This window comes from Sparus aurata, chromosome 9, assembly GCF_900880675.1.
Source record: "Sparus aurata chromosome 9, fSpaAur1.1, whole genome shotgun sequence".
Classification (NCBI taxonomy): Eukaryota; Metazoa; Chordata; class Actinopteri; order Spariformes; family Sparidae; genus Sparus; species Sparus aurata.
In genome coordinates this window covers 24105369-24125840 of record NC_044195.1, presented here as the reverse complement: position 1 = coordinate 24125840, position 20472 = coordinate 24105369, and the positions used below count along the sequence as shown (strand labels likewise).

Below are 20472 nucleotides of genomic sequence, written 5' to 3'. Positions count from 1 at the left end.
ATCCCTCTCTCTGCCCCCAACAGTCCCTTTCCCAGGAATAAAGACCTACGTGGATCCTGATACGTATGAAGACCCAACACAGGCCGTCCACGAGTTCACCAAGGAGATCGACCCGTCCAGGATCCGCATCGAGAGGGTGATCGGAGCAGGTATACACACACACACACACACACACACACACACACACAGGCCTGCACACACACTCATCCACGTGTGCCTCCCTGATTTGTGGGCGGAGCAGGATCATCTCATGTTGGTTGGGATAACAATACCTTTAAATGTGCTGTAGGAGATTATCTATTTTCAGTTCACACAATTGCCGTGAACCCCCTCGTCTCCATTGTACATGCTAAAGAGGACGCCCATTTCCATTTCCTGGTCTCTCACTGTCATTTTCTCCACTCAGGCTGTGGGAATATTAAAGCCTTAACAGGTTTAGAGAACAAAAGAACAAGTAAGAATAGATTCAAGGCTTTTTATAGACAGTGAAAGAGAGAATTTCAACTTTAACTAATCAGAGAGGAGACACTAATGCTGTAGTTGAGATGGGAACTGCAACACTGCCCCCAGGTGGAACAGCAGCCGCTTGCTGATGTCTGATGATAAACTACTTACTCGTTTGTGTGTGTGTGTGTGTGTGTGTGTGTGTGTGTGTGTGTGTGTGTGTGTGTGTGTGTGTGTGTGTGTGATTTAGGCGAGTTTGGCGAGGTCTGTAGCGGCCGCCTGAGAACGCCGGGGAAGAAAGAGATCGCCGTGGCAATAAAGACACTGAAAGGCGGATATGTGGAGCGACAGAGGCGGGACTTCCTGCGTGAGGCGTCGATCATGGGCCAGTTTGACCACCCCAACATAATCAGGCTAGAGGGCGTGGTCACCAAAAGTAAGTAGGATTGTGGCGTTATAGATTATTTTGTGTTAACTCTGTGTTTATGGCTATGGTTAGGTTTGAGCACAAAAATCACGTGGTTGGGGTTAGGAAAAGATCATGTTTTGGCTAGAAATATGAGTTTTGATCACCACAAACACAGCTGGAGATGTCCGAGGGTCTCGTCACAAACACCCAGTTGTGTCCCCTCAAACGTAGTTGGCAATGTTCCCACTTCCTGTCAAAAATATCCAGTTATTGTCCTAAGATCTTCTTAAAAGTGTCCATTGGATTCACTCTTGAAACGCAGTCTCGAACAGCTTGGGAGCCTTCTGGCCTGTACCACTTTTCCTAATTTGGGTGACCCGTTCTCAACAGACCAAATGTGGTTCAATAAGTATATAAATGTGGGATAATGTGGGAGGAATTTTGATATTATATCTAATTAACTTTAAAAAAAAAAAAAAAAAAAACATTCTATTCCACTCTTTTGCTTCTAACACACTTTTTCTTCTTCTCTTTGAGTCAGTAGCATGCTGCCTTCGAACAAGCGCATGACATGTTTTTCTCTAAAGTCTGGAAAGATGTCCCTGCCAGCTTACTACCACAGCCCGCTGACTTGTATGATTGAGAGTGCTGCACAGTGTGGTAAATGGTAGTTATTTAAGCTGCTGTTAGGAGACTTTGTTGAAGCTGCTTGTCCTTTTTTTGGGGGGGGTAATTTCTATCATAGTCAGTTTCAGTCCTGTCACAAGTTAACCTGCATTCTACTTTCCCTGCACTTTAAGTGTGCTCAGTTTGATTGACAGCAGGCACAACACTGTGACGAGAGACTTCCCTGAGACGCAGACAAGAACAATGTGCCTCGTGCAGCAACATTCTCATAAATGTCTCTTGTATTCGACTTTTTTGTCAAGAGGAAAACTAAGAAAACATTGTTGAGTCCCAGAAATCGACGGGTGCTAACAAAATAAGAGAAAATCGTGGATACAAAAGAAATTTTAAGAGAAAATGTGTTTGTATTTCGCTACTTGCACGAGGCCCATTGTGTCTTGTAAACATGCACAAGTCAGTCGCTATCTTTCATCAGAATGCTCCCTTCAGTGTTGCTGTCTGGGGGCGACTCGCCGCCGCACTCGCACCGAGAGCTCGGCTTAAAAGCACAATCAGATGAAACAAGAGCATTTGAAACTGCCATCTCTTTACCCATCACTCTGTTTACCACCGTCTGATGGATAAATGTGCGCCTTCGGTTGTTTGAATAGTAAATTGCAGCTCTTTAAGGTCTCAGCCGTCTCATTTTCAGGTGCGGATTAACTGCGAGCTATGTGTTTTTCTTGGTATTTACAAGATGAGTGAACTGACTCTTTTCTGTTTATACGCATAGTCTTATTACCTTGCATCTAGTCTCAGTTTTTCCTCCACATATACCCGAGTGTGTTTGCATGTGCATGATTATATTGCGTGTGAGTGGCCTGCATGCAGAAGTTCCAATGGCCTGTTTCTTGTGCAGGGATATGCTTTATCTACAAAAGATGTGTGTGTTAGTGTGTGTTAGTGTGTGTACGGACACGGTAACGAGCTCTGTTTTACGGGACTCACCCGGCGCAACATATGGTTGTTTTTACAGGGGGTGTATAAACTGAGACATCGCTGTGAATATAAATGTGTCCCCCTGAAGACTTTACTCTCCCCCCGCCTGAATGCTGATAAAGGACACTCCTCGGCTTTGACCCTGCTGACAAGGATCCAGCTGACAAGGGTCTTTAAAAGGCCGATACTGCCATTATTGCATTAAAGCTGCCGGTTGCTGATATCTTGCACCGATAGAATTAACCGTAGTTTGAAGCTATTGAGTGAAAAAATCCTCCCACGTGACACAGAGATTATTTTGTTTCCTGTAAGACATCAGATGAGGACAAAAAATGAAAAACAGTCAGAGTCGCCGTGGCTGGGAACGACTACGATGGCCGGCTGCACTGAATAGACACTCAGAGCGCTGATATTTCTGAATGACAGCTCTTTCGCAGCCGTCGATACACAGATACATTATTATCACCGTGTCATGATTGTTTGATAGCATGCGGCTCAGTTCCAGGGCAAACTGGCATCTTAAACCATTACAACAAGACACAAAAGGGAGCGTATGAATGTGAGAATAGTTATAATGGGTATATATGATGTGTGCAGTTCGATTTCCAAGCATTTCAAGGAACCCCGACGGGTAGAAAATACATGAATGATGTTCCAATTAAAAAGTCCTGTTGACACACAGCCTCAAGGTGAGACAACGGGGGCCAGTTCTGCTGCTGCAGGAAAGGAGCTGTTTATGAATCCAGTGGTCTTGGCAGCGTTGTAAAACGTACCCAAAAGTCTAATTTATGTAAAAGTAAAGATATTGTGATAAAATATTACTGTGGTAAAAGAAAAGGTCAACCATTCAATTAGTCTTAAAGTCTGATCTGATATCTGACATTAATGGTACTTAAATAAATGCATTGACTACAGTTATGTTAAGTATCTGAGCTAAGTTCAAGATATTAGTATAAGTGGTCAACATTGACTTTTGGTTTTATATAGGAGACAAAAAAACATCTCCTGGGTAAAAGTTTGGGTGTATTTGATCAGTTCATCGACCTCAATGTCCATATACGGACTTTATTGTTCTTTATACCATCACCTTCATCCCTCTTTTGCTCCCGTCATAATTGCTATGGCCACTTGAGGTCACCACTTAGCCATGAACGTAAATATGTGTTATAATAAGATAACTTGTTGCTGTTTTTCTGGTGAGGACAGGCTGCTTCAATTAGATACATTGACAACTCTGGAAAAAGTCCAGTTGGAGGTTTTTTTGTCCACCTTCTTAAAACAAGCATCTCACATTGTTGGTTACAGCATATCAATGTCTATCAAAGGCAGAAAATATAGAGCCACTGTATCATTATGGAGATACTAATTAGAACATTGTCTTTTTGTACTTGATATCACATTGAAATTTAAAAGCATGAAGACCTGAAATATATATTCTTTGAAATCGAATCAGATTAAACATAAAAAAAAAATCCACAGTTTTACCGTGCTCTTACTCATCTGTGTTTTATAAGAGAGGAAGTTATCAGAGCAAACCATTTCCCACGACTGCCTCTCAAACGGAACATGCACATGCACGCACAAACACAAAACAACACGCAATCGAAATCCTTTTGTGCTCAGCATCACATATAGACGGACATAAATTCTGAGCATCCCTCTTCTGTCTGCCTGCCTGCCTGTCGCTCTGCTCGCCTTCCCTGCCATCGTTCGCTCCCTACATCTGTTGTTGTTCTTCGGAGACTAATTACGGAGAGTATTGTGCTGTGACTGACTGCTATACCTGCTCTGCTATAACAGGTGACGCATTAGACTCTGTTAACAGGTGCGTTTGTTTTTGTTCAGGCGCCGCGCTGCATAACCATATATTGTTTCCAGACCTTTGCTAATTAGCTCGGGAAAGCCAAGCTTGATCGAATAATTTCCTGTCTATCCCTGTTGAATTGGTGTAGCGGGGGGAAAACGCATCTGCAGATTTAAGGGTGTGATGATAAGATCTTGCAGCTTAAAAAAAAAAAAAGGTAAAAATATGTTGTGTGCCTATGTGGTATAAAGGCTCTGATCGTTCATCCATCCAAATAACCACTGTGCCTCGTTCTCCCTTGCGACAGGAGTGTGGGTTTAGAATCAATGTACCCTCGGTATTAATTTGCTCGGCGTTGATTATTTCAAATGTTAAAGCATTCAGGCTGTTTAAAAATGAATGTTAACATTCAGTATTTCACATTCGTGGCTGACTTGTGTCGATTGTAAGTTGCTGCAACACTTTCTGAATGCCACAGACTTTTTCATTATACTGTATTTGTCCTAAATAACCTCATTACCCACAATGCCCTTCCAAAAAGCTCTCTTCCAAACATAAAAACAATCACAAAGCCATGCAAACCAGCATTTATGAAGGTGCACAACCAGACAAGTCGCCAGAATAAAGTTTGCAGGTAATGTTTCTGCAAACTACTGATATGTTAACATTGATGCGTTCCATCGGCTATGTATCATATTAAAGTCTCACATTGCGTTTAGATTACATGTTTATGACCTGGTTTTCATGTCTGTAAGCAGACGGGCTGGTGGTGGAGATAAACTAGAGGGCCGAAAAACTAGTGAGCACAGTTCGACAATGCGTTTCAGCATTTTCAAGAGGGGAAACTGCTGGATATTTCTGACGAGGAACCTCGACCTCAACATCTGTCAGCGTGACACAACTTGATCTTTCACACACAACATAAAATTAAAAATTAAATCTAAAGAAATGTAAATTTCCAACATAAAAAAATTTAAAGTTTCAACACATCTGTGGATTGCAGAAACGTACATTACCAACATTTGTCCTGAGGGTTGTGCACAGCTCAAAATGTCTGTGCTTTCTTGGGGATGTTTTCACCTGTGAATGATATAGTATTGGTTGTGAATTTGCAGTAAGTGTTTTTTTTGGCAACCAAGTGGCACAGTTGGATTTTGGGACAGTCCCTATTTCCCAAAACACATCTGAAAACAACAAAATTGGTTTTGAAACACTCTTTATGTGGTGGTGCAGCAGGTAACCAATCGTCCATTTATCCAAACCAACATCTTAGTATCTCAACCTCATAGCCTGCCTGGGGACACTGTTTTTTTTATTTAATTGTTTGTTTTCAAGTTCAGGCATAATGCTCTTATTGTGGCCCCCTGTCGCCGTCCAAATGAGAAAGAGGAGGTGAATGCGCCGAACGTACTTGGATAAGCACCAGAAAGGTCTAATTGATGCTTAATCTGAAGTGTTTTCATGATTTTCTTTGACAAGAGAAAATGATTTCACAGTAACAACTAAGTGCATCTGGTTAAATTCCAAACCTCCGATGAAGAGAAGCATGAAGCACTCAACTTTTCATTAGTAAGCATCTGGGGCTTTCCCCTGTTCAGTGAATGAGTCAACACCAAATGTCCTTAACATCACCTTGTGCTGTATTTTTAATTAAAAAAAGGAAATGAATAGTTTCTTAATTTATAGTTCCAGTTGCTCATTTAGCTGAAAACACACAACATAACACTGACAGAAGCCTCGCAGGCATCAGTCAGTCTCACCTGCTGTCTCCTGTCTCCCTGATGAGATGTTCAGTCCCTTATAACACTGAAATATCTTTTTGAGTCTGATTCGTCTTTAATTCCAGTGATGTAGAGCAGGTGCATAATGTTACTCATGTATAAAGTGAAACAGCTATTTGGCATCGCTGTGTCCCACGATGATACAGAAAGCATCCGACATCCTGATGCTATGTCTTCCACCATGTGACGCATTCCCACGGGAGACAAAAGAAATCTGCTTGTATCTGAAGTGTGATATCACAGTGTTACTTCACCATAGTAACACTTTTATTTCTTTTTCCAGCAGTACAGAACGGTTTACAGCTCCTGGACAACTGCCTCCCAGCTGTAAACCAGTCAATCTGTGGCACCGTAGGGATCCTCCGCAGGCAGACAATAACATTTGGAAAGAGAACTTGCACTCGCACCTGTTTTCTGACTAATGTTTTATGCCGCACGTGGTCTGAATACCGAGCAGGTCCCGTTTGGCAGGTCGGACACGTTGAGAGGGGAAAAAGTTTTATGAGTTGAGCTTCTTGACTCGATGCATCAATCAACTGCTGATGGGGTTTTTTTTTTGCAGCCCTCCCTTTTCCTTTCCTGGGTTTCTGACTGACACACGTACACGGTGTGATTTTTGTCAGCCAATGTTTACCAGAACCAATGATGTGTCATCTGCACAACTTCAAATATAATCTTTCAAAACATCAGTATGCATTCGCACGTTTAGCGCTTAGTTTTGGATATAAATTGCCAAAAATGTGTCTAAACGCTGTGAATCTGACAAAAGCCCGAGTTTATTTCTGAGGAGCGTGAGTGGATTGTTCACACATGCAATTATTAATGCGTTTCAATATCACAGTTGTTTATGTGTTGGTAGTAACAAGTAATTTAAGGTTTGATTAAGAAACAAGCATGTTAACTGTGATGGTCAAATTTAAATGTATTCATAAGTTGATTTTGACACAAATCAATACCTACTAGCATCCCTAATCGTAACATATCTACCTTATTTACCTTTTAAATGCTTCTCTAGTTCACCAACAATACAAGCAAAGCCAAGCAAATTTATTAAATGCATCTATAGTTATGCCAAACATCATTAGAAAGCTTAGTTTCACCTTATTCTATTCCTGAAAAGCATTTCAGGAATAAACTGCAACAGAAGGATGCAATCAACAAACAAACAGGCTAACAAACTAGCATCTAACCAAAGTTTTGACTCTTCATGAATAAAGTGTGAATGAATTTACTAGTAGTTAGTGTTTTGCTCTTTGACTGTGCTGTTTTCCACCTCAGCACTTGTTTTTGACTATTTGATAAATAGTAGATAAATATTTATAACGAGTTGTTGCCCCTGATACTCTTAAGTGAGATTATATCGAGGTCACAACTGACCAATGTGTTCATTTTCAGTGATATTGTTATCTAATCTAAACTATGGCCATGTAAGGCTGTACGATGTGGACCCACAGTGTTTTCCAGCTAATAGGAGAAGTAACCGGTCATCTTGCTGGCTTATTTTTTGCATTAAAAAACATAGGCGAAAAAAAATAAGCGTTCAATGTGCTCCTATATACTAATGCCAGAAGCACTTACACTGCTCCTGACAGCTTGGGGAAAAAAAATCCGCTCATACCCTTTTCAAAAGAGCCCAGAGCCATGACTGCACTCCAAATGGTTCAACAACAGCTTTGGATTTACTTCTGGCTGACTGGGACATGTGTTTAGGATAATATAACATACATTTTCAGGATTAAGATGAGGTTAAAGAGCAGAAAGATACACTTTTACCAGCTTATGAACCTCGCAGTCCCAATTCAGTGAATGGACATTGCTCAGGTATGTCAGAATCAGAAATAAATAAAACATACAACCAGCCATTTGTTTAATCCTGCTAGAAGAAGAATAGCTTGGCTTTGTTCTTGTGTATTTTGTTCACAGATGATTCTACAATGTAATAAATGCAATCTGACTTTATATGCATTGGTTTACGTGGCTTGCTTGTGAGTCTTTGTCCACCGCAGACTGTCCTCATTCCCGTAGAAGTAATGGCGTAGTCTATGGAGAGGTAAAGAGTGTGTGTGTCGTGTTTTGTGTGTTTGCAGGCAGGCCTGTGATGATCGTGGTGGAGTACATGGAAAACGGATCGCTGGACTCGTTTCTGAGGGTGAGCGTTGAGACGATCAGAGAGACTCAAGTATGTTTATGTCTGTTTGTCTCGCTTCAGGTGATATTCTTGTGGGAAATAAACACGACAACAGCGCTGTTGAACAAGACATTTCCACAGTGGGGCCTTTGTCTGTAAAAACAAGAGGCTATAATGGGAGCCATATTTCACATCTGTAGCATATTGTTCTGTCAATAAACTGTCGCTAAAATCCTGAGCAAACTTTACTGCTGCTCTATAGATACTGTTATGTTTCCTTTGTCTATTGTTTGTGCCATCCATTCTTATCGACCCTCCTTTTCTCTCTGGTTGTCTTTGCTATCTTCGTTTTTGCGCAGTGGCTCGTCTGTGTCAGCTCATTCTTCTCTGTCTCCCTCTTTCCCCCTGTCAGCAACATGACGGTCACTTCACCGTCATCCAGCTGGTTGGCATGCTGCGTGGCATCGCCTCGGGCATGAAGTATCTGTCAGACATGGGCTACGTTCACCGAGACCTGGCAGCTCGAAACATCCTGGTCAACAGCAATCTGGTGTGCAAAGTGTCAGACTTCGGCCTGTCCCGAGTCCTGGAGGACGACCCGGAGGCTGCTTACACCACGACGGTACGCCTGACACCGCCCTCTTAAACCAAGCAGCTGCCACTGATTTATTACAAAGCTGAGTTAATCTTAATGAAATACACCCTCATAGTGCATTCTCCAAACCAGGGTTTAATCCATTCATTAATTTGATGTAACATGGGGCGTTTTGAGTGAGAAATTATGGACATAATACCATCAGCTGTCTATAATATATTTCTTTGATTAAATAGAATAAAATATGAATATTAATTAAAATGGGAACTGTAGTAATATTACACTTAAAGGACCTATTTGTGAGAAAAAAGGATTTTTTTAGCGTCAGTGGGACAAATGGGACCTTTAAGCCGTCAACCTGGATTGATGGAGACGTTCAATTTTAGTTACATAAAAGTTCTGTGAGTAAAAACTAAAATGTTACTCTCAAGGAATTAAAATGGTCACATATTAACAATTGGTATCAGCAATTTGGTAAAGGCCTCAAAAACCAATAGATACCTCTGTTTCATTATCATTTACAACACCACAGGAGTAATAAGAAGGATACTGTCATGTTCACTACCAGTCTTCCACTGGTGCCTTCCTGGATTTGTGAGAGATCCTCATTAGAAGTTGAGTTGGAAGTCTTGAGCTATGAAAGTCAGGAAAGTAGATAAACCGTAAACAGCAACTCAATTACAGGAATGTACTCAGAGTTTACGAGACTCTCCCTGCCAGCTGTTGTGTGGCTGATCCTTCCTTATCACCACATAACAAAAAAAAACAAAACACAGAATCCTGAAAATCTCTTTGTTTTTTATCAACTCACCAGTACTTACCCAGGAGATTATGCTCTTATATACTTACCTTAACCTTATTTCCTGCCAATGTACCTGTTTTTGTTGTATTTTGTCATTTTTGTTCTCAAATTGCCTGGAAATCTTGTAAAATGAGGAGAGGGGCATTTAGCGTGTGGGAACACTTACATTTCCTTTCAAAGATTTCATTTCCAGACTGATGCTGTTTATGTAAGCTTGCGAAATCGCCCAACTGATGCATCGCTCCACTCCTCCTTGATTAGGCTGATGACATTTCTACTGAGGCCAGCGGAAGATGGAGTTGCTGTAGACAGCAAAAAGGGGAAAAAAAATCTTTTGTGCTGAAAAGACGCTGTCCTGTAAATCTGTCTGAGCCCACGGTGACCTCCATTCCCTGGTTTGTATTGAGGTTACCGTGTGAAGGAAACGCTGTGTTTATGGTTCCAAGTTTAGCTTTCCTGCTCATAACGGGGTCGAAATCCACAGAAGTCCCAACTCTGCTGGACAGTAATGTTTTCAGGTCGAGGGGCTCTGAGAGAGTTGAGATGTACTTGATTGAATGACTGATTTATCAGTGGTACATACAGTAAGAAAGAACATTTCAATCAGTAGATGTCTCCAAGGAAGGTTTACCTGTCAGTTCTCAGGATGTGCTGATATTCTCATGACTGTGCGAGTCAGAATTATTATCATAAACTGAAAATAAAACATTGTAGAAATGTGTCTCCCTTTAAAAACATGATATATCAGAATTCCTTATTAAGATGCCCAAAACCGACCTTTGTTATATATATTTTTTCGAGTTGTGTTCTTTACTTTCACTTTGTTTCTTTATCCTTAATGTTGCGAACCCAGAGAAATGATTTCATTTGGTGGCCCGTCACTACTTCCAAGAAAAAGGAAGTCGACAACGAGGCAAAACTCAACATAAAGTAAACTTTGCGCTTGAGTCACGTTAGATAGAAGAGGTGGAGGTTTAATCATGTACTCACGACCAGCACAGCGAGTAAGCTTGCAGGCAACAACACACACCAACGGTATGTGTGTGTGTCTGTGTGATGAAATTCGGGTCAATTCTCAATGAATTCAGCACTCAACAGAGACTCCACTTTTCTTCTTTTCTGTAATGGTGTCCGTGTAGTAAGAGTTCATTACCCCTCCAGCTCCTGTCAGCAAATAGGTGCAGATCATGCTGCAGTCAGGTTGATAAACGGGAGTGAAGATAGACACATGTTTTGAATCCAAAAGTTTAAAAAGATCATCATTTGGATAAACAGCTCCAGATCAGAGCAGAGTCCATTGTGACTCCAGGCGTTTATTCCTCCAGAAGCTCTGAGCAGCTGCAGTGGCTCTGCGACACAAGTGAAAGTTAAAACCCCTTAATGCTACACTGTAATGTGAGATTTACACATATTTTAAGTAAAGGAAAAAGATCTAAAAGTGTTTTGTTTGTAAAGTAGCACATTATACCTGGTCATAAAAAAAATGAAATACTGTAAAACAAAAAACAAATACATTTTACTCAAATTCCAATTGCTAAAAACTGAAAATGAATTGAAACTAGCCAAACACACCTTAAAACAATTGAAAACTAAACAAAAATGAAAATCGAATTAATGAATTTAAAACTATTGGAACATTGATGTGATTCTATCCAGAAGTCTTTAGTTTGCACTTTGTGTGTCAACAGGGTGGTAAGATCCCCATCCGATGGACCGCTCCTGAGGCCATCTCATACCGGAAGTTCTCCTCAGCCAGTGACGCGTGGAGTTATGGCATCGTCATGTGGGAAGTGATGTCATACGGCGAGCGGCCATACTGGGAGATGTCCAACCAGGATGTGAGTACTGTAGTCCTCAGCATTGTTGAATTGTCCTATGGGACAAAAGTGACCCGGTGAGGATAAAGAATGATGAAATAACTCCACCTCATCATTTTCTACTCACTCTCCCTCCTCGATCAAAAAGCTCTTCTGTCTCACCGTCTTAATCCGACAAGCTTGTGCTGCCAAGTCTTAAATACAATTTACTGCATATCTAAGACAATTACAGCCAGATTTGACAGAAATTGACTCTGACATGAAGTAGCTTTTTTGGCGACTTCGAGAAAGAAGTGGTAGAGCTGCTGTCGGGGGAGAGGAGAGGAGAGAATACATCAGATTGGTGACTGACATCTTGATTAGTTTTTTGTTTGTTTAGATTCCTGGAATTTGTGTTTTATTCCAAAGCACAGCAAGAGAATAAATTGCACCTAAACCTACTCCGTATGAGATATTGTAAACATGTTTCAGTCAATTTCGGAAAATTGACTTTCGGCGTAGTACAAATCTCTCAACCTCCATACCAGGGCATTTTCTTGGGGCCCCTTCCTGCATTCCCAGTTGTTCATTCTGTCAGGTCCGAACTGGAATTTTTTTTTGTAGCCCAATAGAAATCAAGCACAGAAACAGAAGCTAGTGCATAGTGAAAATCAGTTAATGTCCTAGCGGTGTAAACACCACCACTAGCTGCACGGCTAAGTGAGCTAACTAGCTGATATCAACTGCAGTCGGCAGCAGTTAGCGGTTAATCTGATGATAAACCTATTTGTTTTTAAGTATAAATTCAACTGGTGGCCAGTTCTTACATGTTGAATACTTCAGGGTAAAACATATTTGTTCAACTGTTTGCATTCTGCCACTTCCTAGCTTATATTACTGTTATTGGATCCAGCCTGTTTCACTTCCAGGCTTGAATAAATGTGCCCAAGATGTGCGTTGATATTTTAGAATAATTTTACTTCTTTCCTGTCATAAAAACACAATCAGAAAGTGATCTTGGCTAGGACGAGGTTTGAAGCTAATTGGTTATCAAAATGTTGAAATGTGGCCTGATGTCGCTGCTGGTTTGTACTGTCCACTGTCTGTTCAGTTGCTGATCAATCAGGAGGCAGTGATGTGATAACAATAGATTCCCTACATTTACGTAAATACAATTGAGGGAGCTAGCGACCTCTGATATCAGTCCCCGCTCTTTTTTCTCGCTCCCTTAGCTATCCGAAGATTAAAAAAATGCTTAGAAAAAAAAGAAGTACTGAGGTCATCACGAGTCATGCTTATGTGGAGATTGTACATCCAATCGTTGTCATCTGTGAGCAGTGATGTGCACAAGGGGGGGGCAGGCGAGGCAGTCGCCCCCCCTCATGGCCCAATTGTTGAAAAACGCGTGCTAAAGTGCCCTATTGGGAGCCAAAACACACGCTAAAGTGTCCTCTTGGGAGCCAAAACGTGCGCTAAAGTACCTTCTTGGTTGGCAAAACACACTAAACTGCCACCTTGGCTGGTTAAAACATGATAAAGTACCCTCTTGGGAGCCAAAACACGTGCTAAAGTGTTCTCTTGGGAGCCAAAACGCGCTAAAGTGCGCTAATGGGAGCCAAAACACACGCTAAAGTGTCCTCTTGGGAGCCAAAACCTGCGCTAAAGTGCCTTCTTGGTTGGCAAAACACACTAAACTGCCACCTTGGCTGGTTAAAACATGATAAAGTACCCTCTTGGGAGCCAAAATGCATGCTAAAGTGCCCTCTTGGGAGCCAAAATGCGCTAAAGTGCCCTCTTGGGAGCCAAAACACATGCTAAAGTGCCCTCTTGGGAGCACAAACCTGCGCTAAAGTGCCCTTATTTTCGCCCCTGCCCTTCAAAAAGTCTGTGCACGCCACTGTCTGTGAGAAAAACTGACTCTGACACAGGGTGGACTTTATTTGGATAAACAAATCCATTATCCTGCACAAGTTCAAGGAATGAATATAAAAACAAGCGTATTTTCACTTTTAAATGAACCGCTCCTTGAAGCAAGTGTTTGGGAATTCATCTGAGCAATCGTTCTCAGGGAATAGAAGAGACTCGTTCGTGTGTCTTGCCTTCACAACCCCGTTCCCTCACCTCAACTCCACAACACACTTTAATATTGACTTCTTAAATTGATGTCCTGCTCCACAGGGTAAATTTTGAGTTTGTTTTCCATTATATCTGTTCAAACGGTCGGCCTTTGTCCTGCTCCCTGGCTGTTTTCTCACAACAAAAGCATACCTGAGACAGATTGGAGGGTCGGAAGGGACCAAATAAAAAAAAAGCTGGCGAAATTCAACAAAAAGGAAGAGAATTCTGTGAGATGGGAAAGGAAAAGAGCAGAAAAGGTCAGAGGTTTTGGAGGACTTTGGTCCGGTAGAGGGGGGAGTTTAAAGCTGTGGATTCAGTGTGGCTGAGCAACCCGCTGATCCCTGGGCTGTGTTCAGGGATTGGAGGGGGCCACGGAGGAAGCAGATCCATCCCTCTGTCCGCTGAGTGTGAAAGCTCCACCGTAATCCCCTCAACCCCTTTACACACAGACTCACATGCATCCATACACGGTCAACCACACACACACACACACACACATTCACTGAGGTCACAGGGTTTGGGGAGGATTTGTGCTGTTAGGGAATTGCTTAGAAGTGCTTTCCAAGGCAAAGGGCCAGCCAAAGCCACAAAACCAGCCAAACGCTATCTTGTCCTGGTCAGCCACTTACCACAGCTCCCTGCAACGAGACAGGGATCTATCCTTCCCCATAGACTCGCAGATGCAGCGGGTAGATCTACTGCAGTGACCGGTTCAGATGAAAAATGGAGTTTGAAACTTATACTCATATTTACAGAAGGCATTTCCTATGATGGCACTCACATTTCTTACCTGAATTTCACCAATTATTTGTCTTATTCATGGTGAAGGTTCGAGTGAGTCTCTCTCTCTCTCTCTTACAATTAGACAGGCAGAGTTATTAATAATTTATCTTAAGGTGGCTAACCAATTTTTCTTACAATAACAATATATTAAATGAGAGTTTGTACTGTCATGTGTGAAATGGGTAATGTCAGAGAATAATTACCTCTGCTGTACGAAGCTTTATAGAGAGTTTAAGCTCAATGTTTAGCCGTCTGGCCCCGTTTTGGTTAAGTCTTTTTGCTGTCATAGTGTCGTTTTGGCTGCACAGAAACCCACTTTACACTAACTGCTCGGCAAAAACAGTAGACAGGCAGAGCGAGCGACTAATTGGCAAACATGGTGAAGAATTTAGCAGCTAAAGCAGCAGATATTTCCCTCAGGAGTTAAAAAAGAGACCTGAACTGAGCTGAAAGAGAGAGAATATCAACACAACTCCAGAGGAATGGTAATGTTGCTTCATAACTGATGTGTAAATAAGCAACCGTTTGCTAACAAGTTTGCCTTATAAAAGATGGTGGCATGTCAGACTCGTGTTAACAACCTATTTCACCCAGTCACCAGAATAAATGTTGGCAGTGGTCAAAGCTGCAAACCACAAATATGTTGAAACTTTACTTTTCAAAACAGTTTTCTAAAGGTCATGTTTGGGCTCAGAGTATCTACTTTAGTCGACACAATCTCGGCTCAGCTGGAGATGCACCGAGCTCTCTCTAAAAATATTCAGTGGCTTCTCGCTCACAAATGTTGAGATGCAGTTTCACACTGAGGTCACGATCTTGGCAGCCTCCTCGCCTATAACTCAGCATTCCAGCATTATCATTGTGCGCATGCTGCCATGCTGACATTTAGCTCTTAGCAGCGCTGCGCATGTGTACTCAGAGAGCCGCTTGCCTGACTGTAGACTTTTTGTCTGGTGACACTCAAATCTGCACATAAACAATGTGAATCCAATGTGGGAAAGGTAAAGACAGAAAGGTGCATTCAAATGTTCAATAAATGCAAATCAAAATGCCACACAACATTATTCAGTTAGCTGTATTGTGTTTGTTTGGTCGGCTGCACAGAGAGACAGCAGTGAACTGGTTACATGACACCCAGCTGAAGAATCTAACTTTTCCTTTCACGCTGAATAAATTCCAGTTCAGCAGCCGTCTTTCACATTTACACTTCATCCTTCATCGCACCCGACTGTGTCTCCAGGTGATTCTGTCGATCGAAGAGGGCTACCGACTGCCTGCACCCATGGGCTGCCCCGTGGCCCTGCACCAACTGATGCTGCACTGCTGGCAGAAGGAGAGGAGTCATCGGCCAAAATTCACCGATGTCGTTTCCTTCTTGGATAAACTGATCCGCAACCCCAGCAGCCTGCTGCCGCTGGTAGAGGATATTCAGAGGTACGTTACTGAGGTGTTTCATATTCAGAGAAAAATGCACTTTCATCTCAGAGCAGAACTTGAGCTATCTGAGTGACAACAAACAGTAAGCTACGCTAGAATATCTCTCCTACATAAATGTTAATACTTTTACACCTACACCAGCAGGACCAAGTGTGTCACTCTGACAACTTTAGGCCACTTGTCCAACTTTGATGTTCTTTAGGAATACTGGCAGGATTTGATTTGATTTTATTTGATTTTTTTTGTTTTTCATTACAGTCTACCAGAATCTCCAGGCGAGGAAATGGACTACCCAATGTTCATCTCCATCGGCGACTGGCTGGACTCCATTAAGATGAGTCAGTACAAAAGCAATTTCATGGCGGCGGGCTACGACACATTGGATTCTGTGGCGAGGATGAGCATTGAGTGAGTGGAAGAGTCTGAACACAACCTCTATGTAGCAGAAGTAGTGATTCAAATCTGCACTCCAGCAAGTTCGTTGTACTCATTATGACTACTACTCATACTCTTAATGTCTCCTGTGGCTCTAAGAAGGAGCTGTCAATAGTCTGAGTAATAACCCTGATGATGTCATAGTGACGTCATCGGGGTTATTGTAGTTTCAGCTTGGAGCTTTAAACTTCAACATTCTGGCTTTCATTGAACACATCCCCAGCAAAACAAGATGGTGAGCTTTCATTTTTGGGGAAGTGATCTCGGGTTTTTTGGGACCAAACGCAGCGCTGAGGAACTTTAACATTTCTCAGGGTTTTTTTGTAATTTGGCTACATTGACATCTACGGGCTATAATAATACAGATTAGACGACTGAACAACCAACAGCTGCTAGATGAATGCTGACAGGGTGATCAAGACCCCAAAGGGGGAGCCAGCGAGAGTCATTTCCTGTATACAGACAGCCTTTGATAAAAAAAATAATTGCTTTTTATCGCGCAATTGTGGGTCTGATGAGCGTTGCTATCAAGTTGCATGATGGGAAGTGTAGGATCCACCTTTTTTGGCAGTGCTTGTCTTATACAAGCGGCTTAAATCATGATATTTCGGTCTCTGGTGCTTCAAATATAACCATTCTTTTTCTCACAAGGTCCCCAACTTTATGTATTAAATGCATGAATTAATTAATTCGGTATAAATTCCCACTCCAGTTAAAGTGTGTTGTGTGTCTCTGTGTTGCCCTTGTGTTTCCGCTCTCGGCCTAGAGATGTGAGGAACCTTGGCGTGGAGCTCATCGGCCACCAGCGGCGGATCATCAGCAGCGTACAGACCCTCCGCCTCCAGCTGCTGCACGAACAGGAGAAGGGTTTCCATGTATGAGGACGCCCTTTAACACAACCTGGGACGGACAGATCGATGGAGCAGAAGGAAGCGAAGTCTAGACCGATGGACAGACAGTCTTCAGCCTGTGCCTGAGTCATAACCCCTCATGCAGGAGGTCACTGGACAGACTACCACAGCAGACTGCCCCCCTCCCCGGTCTTCCTCAAATCCAGTAGTAACAGACTCCTTCCTACTATACACCCCTTACCCAGTATACCTGGTTCTGCCAGACTATTACAGACTTTAAAGACTGGCCCAGGCCCTCACTTAGGGGAATGTAATGCCTTGTTGCAGCAGCAGTACTTTGTGTGTGGAGCAACAATATGTAGAGATGTAGATTTGCAGATGTAATCTACTGACTCTTTTTTTTTTTCGGTCGTTCTTCTTTTTTCTCGCTCCGAATTATGTGCTCATGTAGCTGCTATCGGGTGTGCAATCGAAAAAAAAACAAAACATTTTGTCTTTTAAAAAAAAAGTATTCTCAATATTTTTAATTTTCGGGGGGGGGGGTTTAATGATTTATCACAAAGGTTTTTATTTGCATTGCTTCAGTTTACCCTCTCTCCAGAGAATCTGGTACGCTAAACAATACTTGAAGAAAGAAGTGAGAAGCAGCAAAAGCTACGGAGATGAATGTTTCAAAGTGTATAGACAATTAATCGATAATTATTATCATAACCTAATATCTATATATGTGCAGTCCTGTATGTGAAAAGCCCTAGTAAATCTGGATCTAATTTTGAGATGTTTTATTTATTTGAAAGATTTTTATCCAAATCAGCAATACAGTATTATGCAGTCACCTCAGTATCTCAGAGAGAGATCAAGAATCGTGCAATGAGAGACCTCGCTGTTTGACGACGCGAGGCTCACACCACAAACACCTGTCACCCTGTTTTTTATCGCCGCGTGCTAAGCTTGCAGGTGTGGATCCGTTGCCTTTCATATGAACAACCATACAAGTCTATCCTGACAGTGTTCTCACAGTTATGCGATAAGCCTAATGATTTTTCTTTTTGCTTTTGGATTGTGAATGTTTTACATTGCCTGAGAAGTACACAACCTCCACTGTCTTAACATATGAATGTTCACAGGAGTCAGATATAAATAGGAGATGTCTGGAAAGTTCACATGGGCTTATATGGTTCTTCAGAATTTGCTTCCATTTTGCGCTCATTGTTTTCTTTTGGCCTGCGCACACACACACACACACACACACACGAATACAGGCAGCGGTTACAAGCGGGATGATTGATCGGATGGTGCAAAGCTACCGGACGTAGCGACATCGTGGTCGTGTAAAGGTCGTGGCAGCCAGACAGTGTGTGGCAATACGGAGAACCAGTGTACATAAACGTAGTCTGAAATGAAACATGTTGGATCTGAAATAGATGATGTCAAGTTTGTTGGGTGTTTGCCATTGAAATCAACATTTTTCTTCATTGTCTAAGTAAGTGATGAATAGGCAGCGCTGCAGAATAGAAACTAGTAGTCGAGCTGGAAGCAGCAGAAGTAGCTCAAATCTGGTTTCGTGGAAACCAGTAAGAAAAGGAAGTAGTCTTGCTTTAGTGCGATCAGGACAGAGTGGAAGTCCCGAGGCACGTGAGAAAAAGACCTGGTGATTCTCAAAGTCTGATATCTGACATGTTTATTCATTTAAAGCTGGTGAAAAGAAAAGCTTTGCCAGGATAATCATAAATCTCTTTTATCCATGAAATCGTGGAAAACAAAAGTTTTGGCATTAGAAATAATTGTCAGGATCATTTCAAAGGTTTTTTTTTATCTTTGAAAAAGATGAATTAATACTTTTTGGCAGGTGTTTTTTCTTCCTCCATGCCAGGTTGTCCATCATGATATCTCAAAAAACACCTCGAAGGAATTTCTTCAAAGCAAAACGTGTGCATATTTTTTTCTTTTTCTTTTCACAGAGTCACTTTGCTATGAAATAACAGCAACGCGGTTGGTCAAAAGGTCATTGTAACTTCACTAAAGATATTTTTGACCATTACTCAACAGTTCATATGATAATTCTGACAAAATTCTACACATTGAATAGAATAACATGATGACATGAATAACATCTTGTAATCTAATAATCTGTATTACCAATTTCTTGCAGGAAAAAAAAAACATACATGAACTAATTTAACCGTGAAAAGTGTTCGAATCTACAGTTTTTCTTGGTACAGAGCTTTTAATCTCAGCTCCCGAGCTTTCTCCAGGTGACCAGATAGTCTAAATGTTTTCATGTGGAAGTAACCATCTTAACCTTCGTGCAGTCTCCATCAAGGACTCTCACTTTCGTTCAGGACACCAGGAGTTCTAGTCCATTACAAACATATCATTATACTGTTTACGTTTAAACTTTACGCTAATTTCACTCATTTTTTCTGTTTGGTTAGGTTTAGGCAATAAAAAAATACTCGGTAAGGTTTAGGAGAACATGGTTTGAGTTTGAATAGACTCTTAAACATTTGTTTGGAAGGATAACTTCTCTTATGTGCAGTCACATGGCGACATCTGATGCTGTATGAGAGGCAGAGGAGGGCACGTCCTACCAAGACAAGCAGTCAGATCCGTAAATCACCTGTTTTCAAATATGAAAAAGTAACAAGATGATCCTCGCAAAACTTTTTTTTAAGCAAAACAATTCAGATCAGCCTTATAAAATGGATCACAAGAAGTTTTTTTCTTCCTCACTTGCCTCTCAGGTCCTCCTGAAGGACAGAGCTGTCGGGTAGAGGGAGGGAAATGACTGTCAGGAAGGCGGAGACAGAACGAACACAAACAGCATCATAACTCATCGTGTGTGATTCCAACATCAACAGTAACAAAACACAAACACACACACACACATGTGCGCACACACACACTGACATCCACACGCAGAATGCCTTACAGTCCGCTTACAATGCAACACAGGAACACTTTAGAGTAGTTCATGAGTTTCCGTGCAGTCACAGGACCTAGCTACTAGTTTGACTTGTATTCCATATTCAAGAGAGCGGCCTGCCCCTCTGCAGCTCTGGTTTTTATTACAAACTGGGGCTCGGTGATTTATGTGGAAGGCAGACTGGATCTAGGTGTCTGTGCCTTTCGGTCACAGCGTAATTATGCATCCAGGCCTTCCAGAGCGGGAAAGATGCATCCAAACACACTTACTGCACACACATATTTGCGCACACACATACACGCTCACAAACACGCTCACAGTCACCACCCCCTCTACAGAATATGGAGAATATCAGATGCTGTTTGTTTAGCATGTTCTACTGCTGAGCAATGTTAGGACGTTCTTTTGTACAAAGTACAAGTATACTTATAATTCTTGTATTTTATTTTTCTATAATTTCCAAAGAGATGTTGTAGATCTTGCACACTGTAAGAGGCAGTTACAGCGAATATTTATTTGCAAATAAAGAAGAACAGTTCTGGTGGTCGACTGCTCATT

General features: G+C 41.7%; 1 protein-coding gene across 1 annotated transcript in view; it reads left to right on the top strand.

The window, feature by feature from the left end:
• Positions 1 to 20457, top strand: part of epha6 (eph receptor A6) — a 191267-nt gene extending 170810 nt beyond the window's left edge. The window contains exons 10-17 of the mRNA XM_030428095.1: positions 24 to 149; positions 695 to 880; positions 8131 to 8192; positions 8584 to 8793; positions 11257 to 11406; positions 15506 to 15699; positions 15961 to 16110; positions 16904 to 20457. Of these exons, the coding sequence (XP_030283955.1) occupies positions 24 to 149; positions 695 to 880; positions 8131 to 8192; positions 8584 to 8793; positions 11257 to 11406; positions 15506 to 15699; positions 15961 to 16110; positions 16904 to 17018 (1193 nt within the window). The 3' untranslated portion in view covers positions 17019 to 20457. The remainder of the gene's footprint in view (positions 1 to 23; positions 150 to 694; positions 881 to 8130; positions 8193 to 8583; positions 8794 to 11256; positions 11407 to 15505; positions 15700 to 15960; positions 16111 to 16903) is intronic.
• The last annotated feature ends 15 nt before the right edge of the window (positions 20458 to 20472 follow it).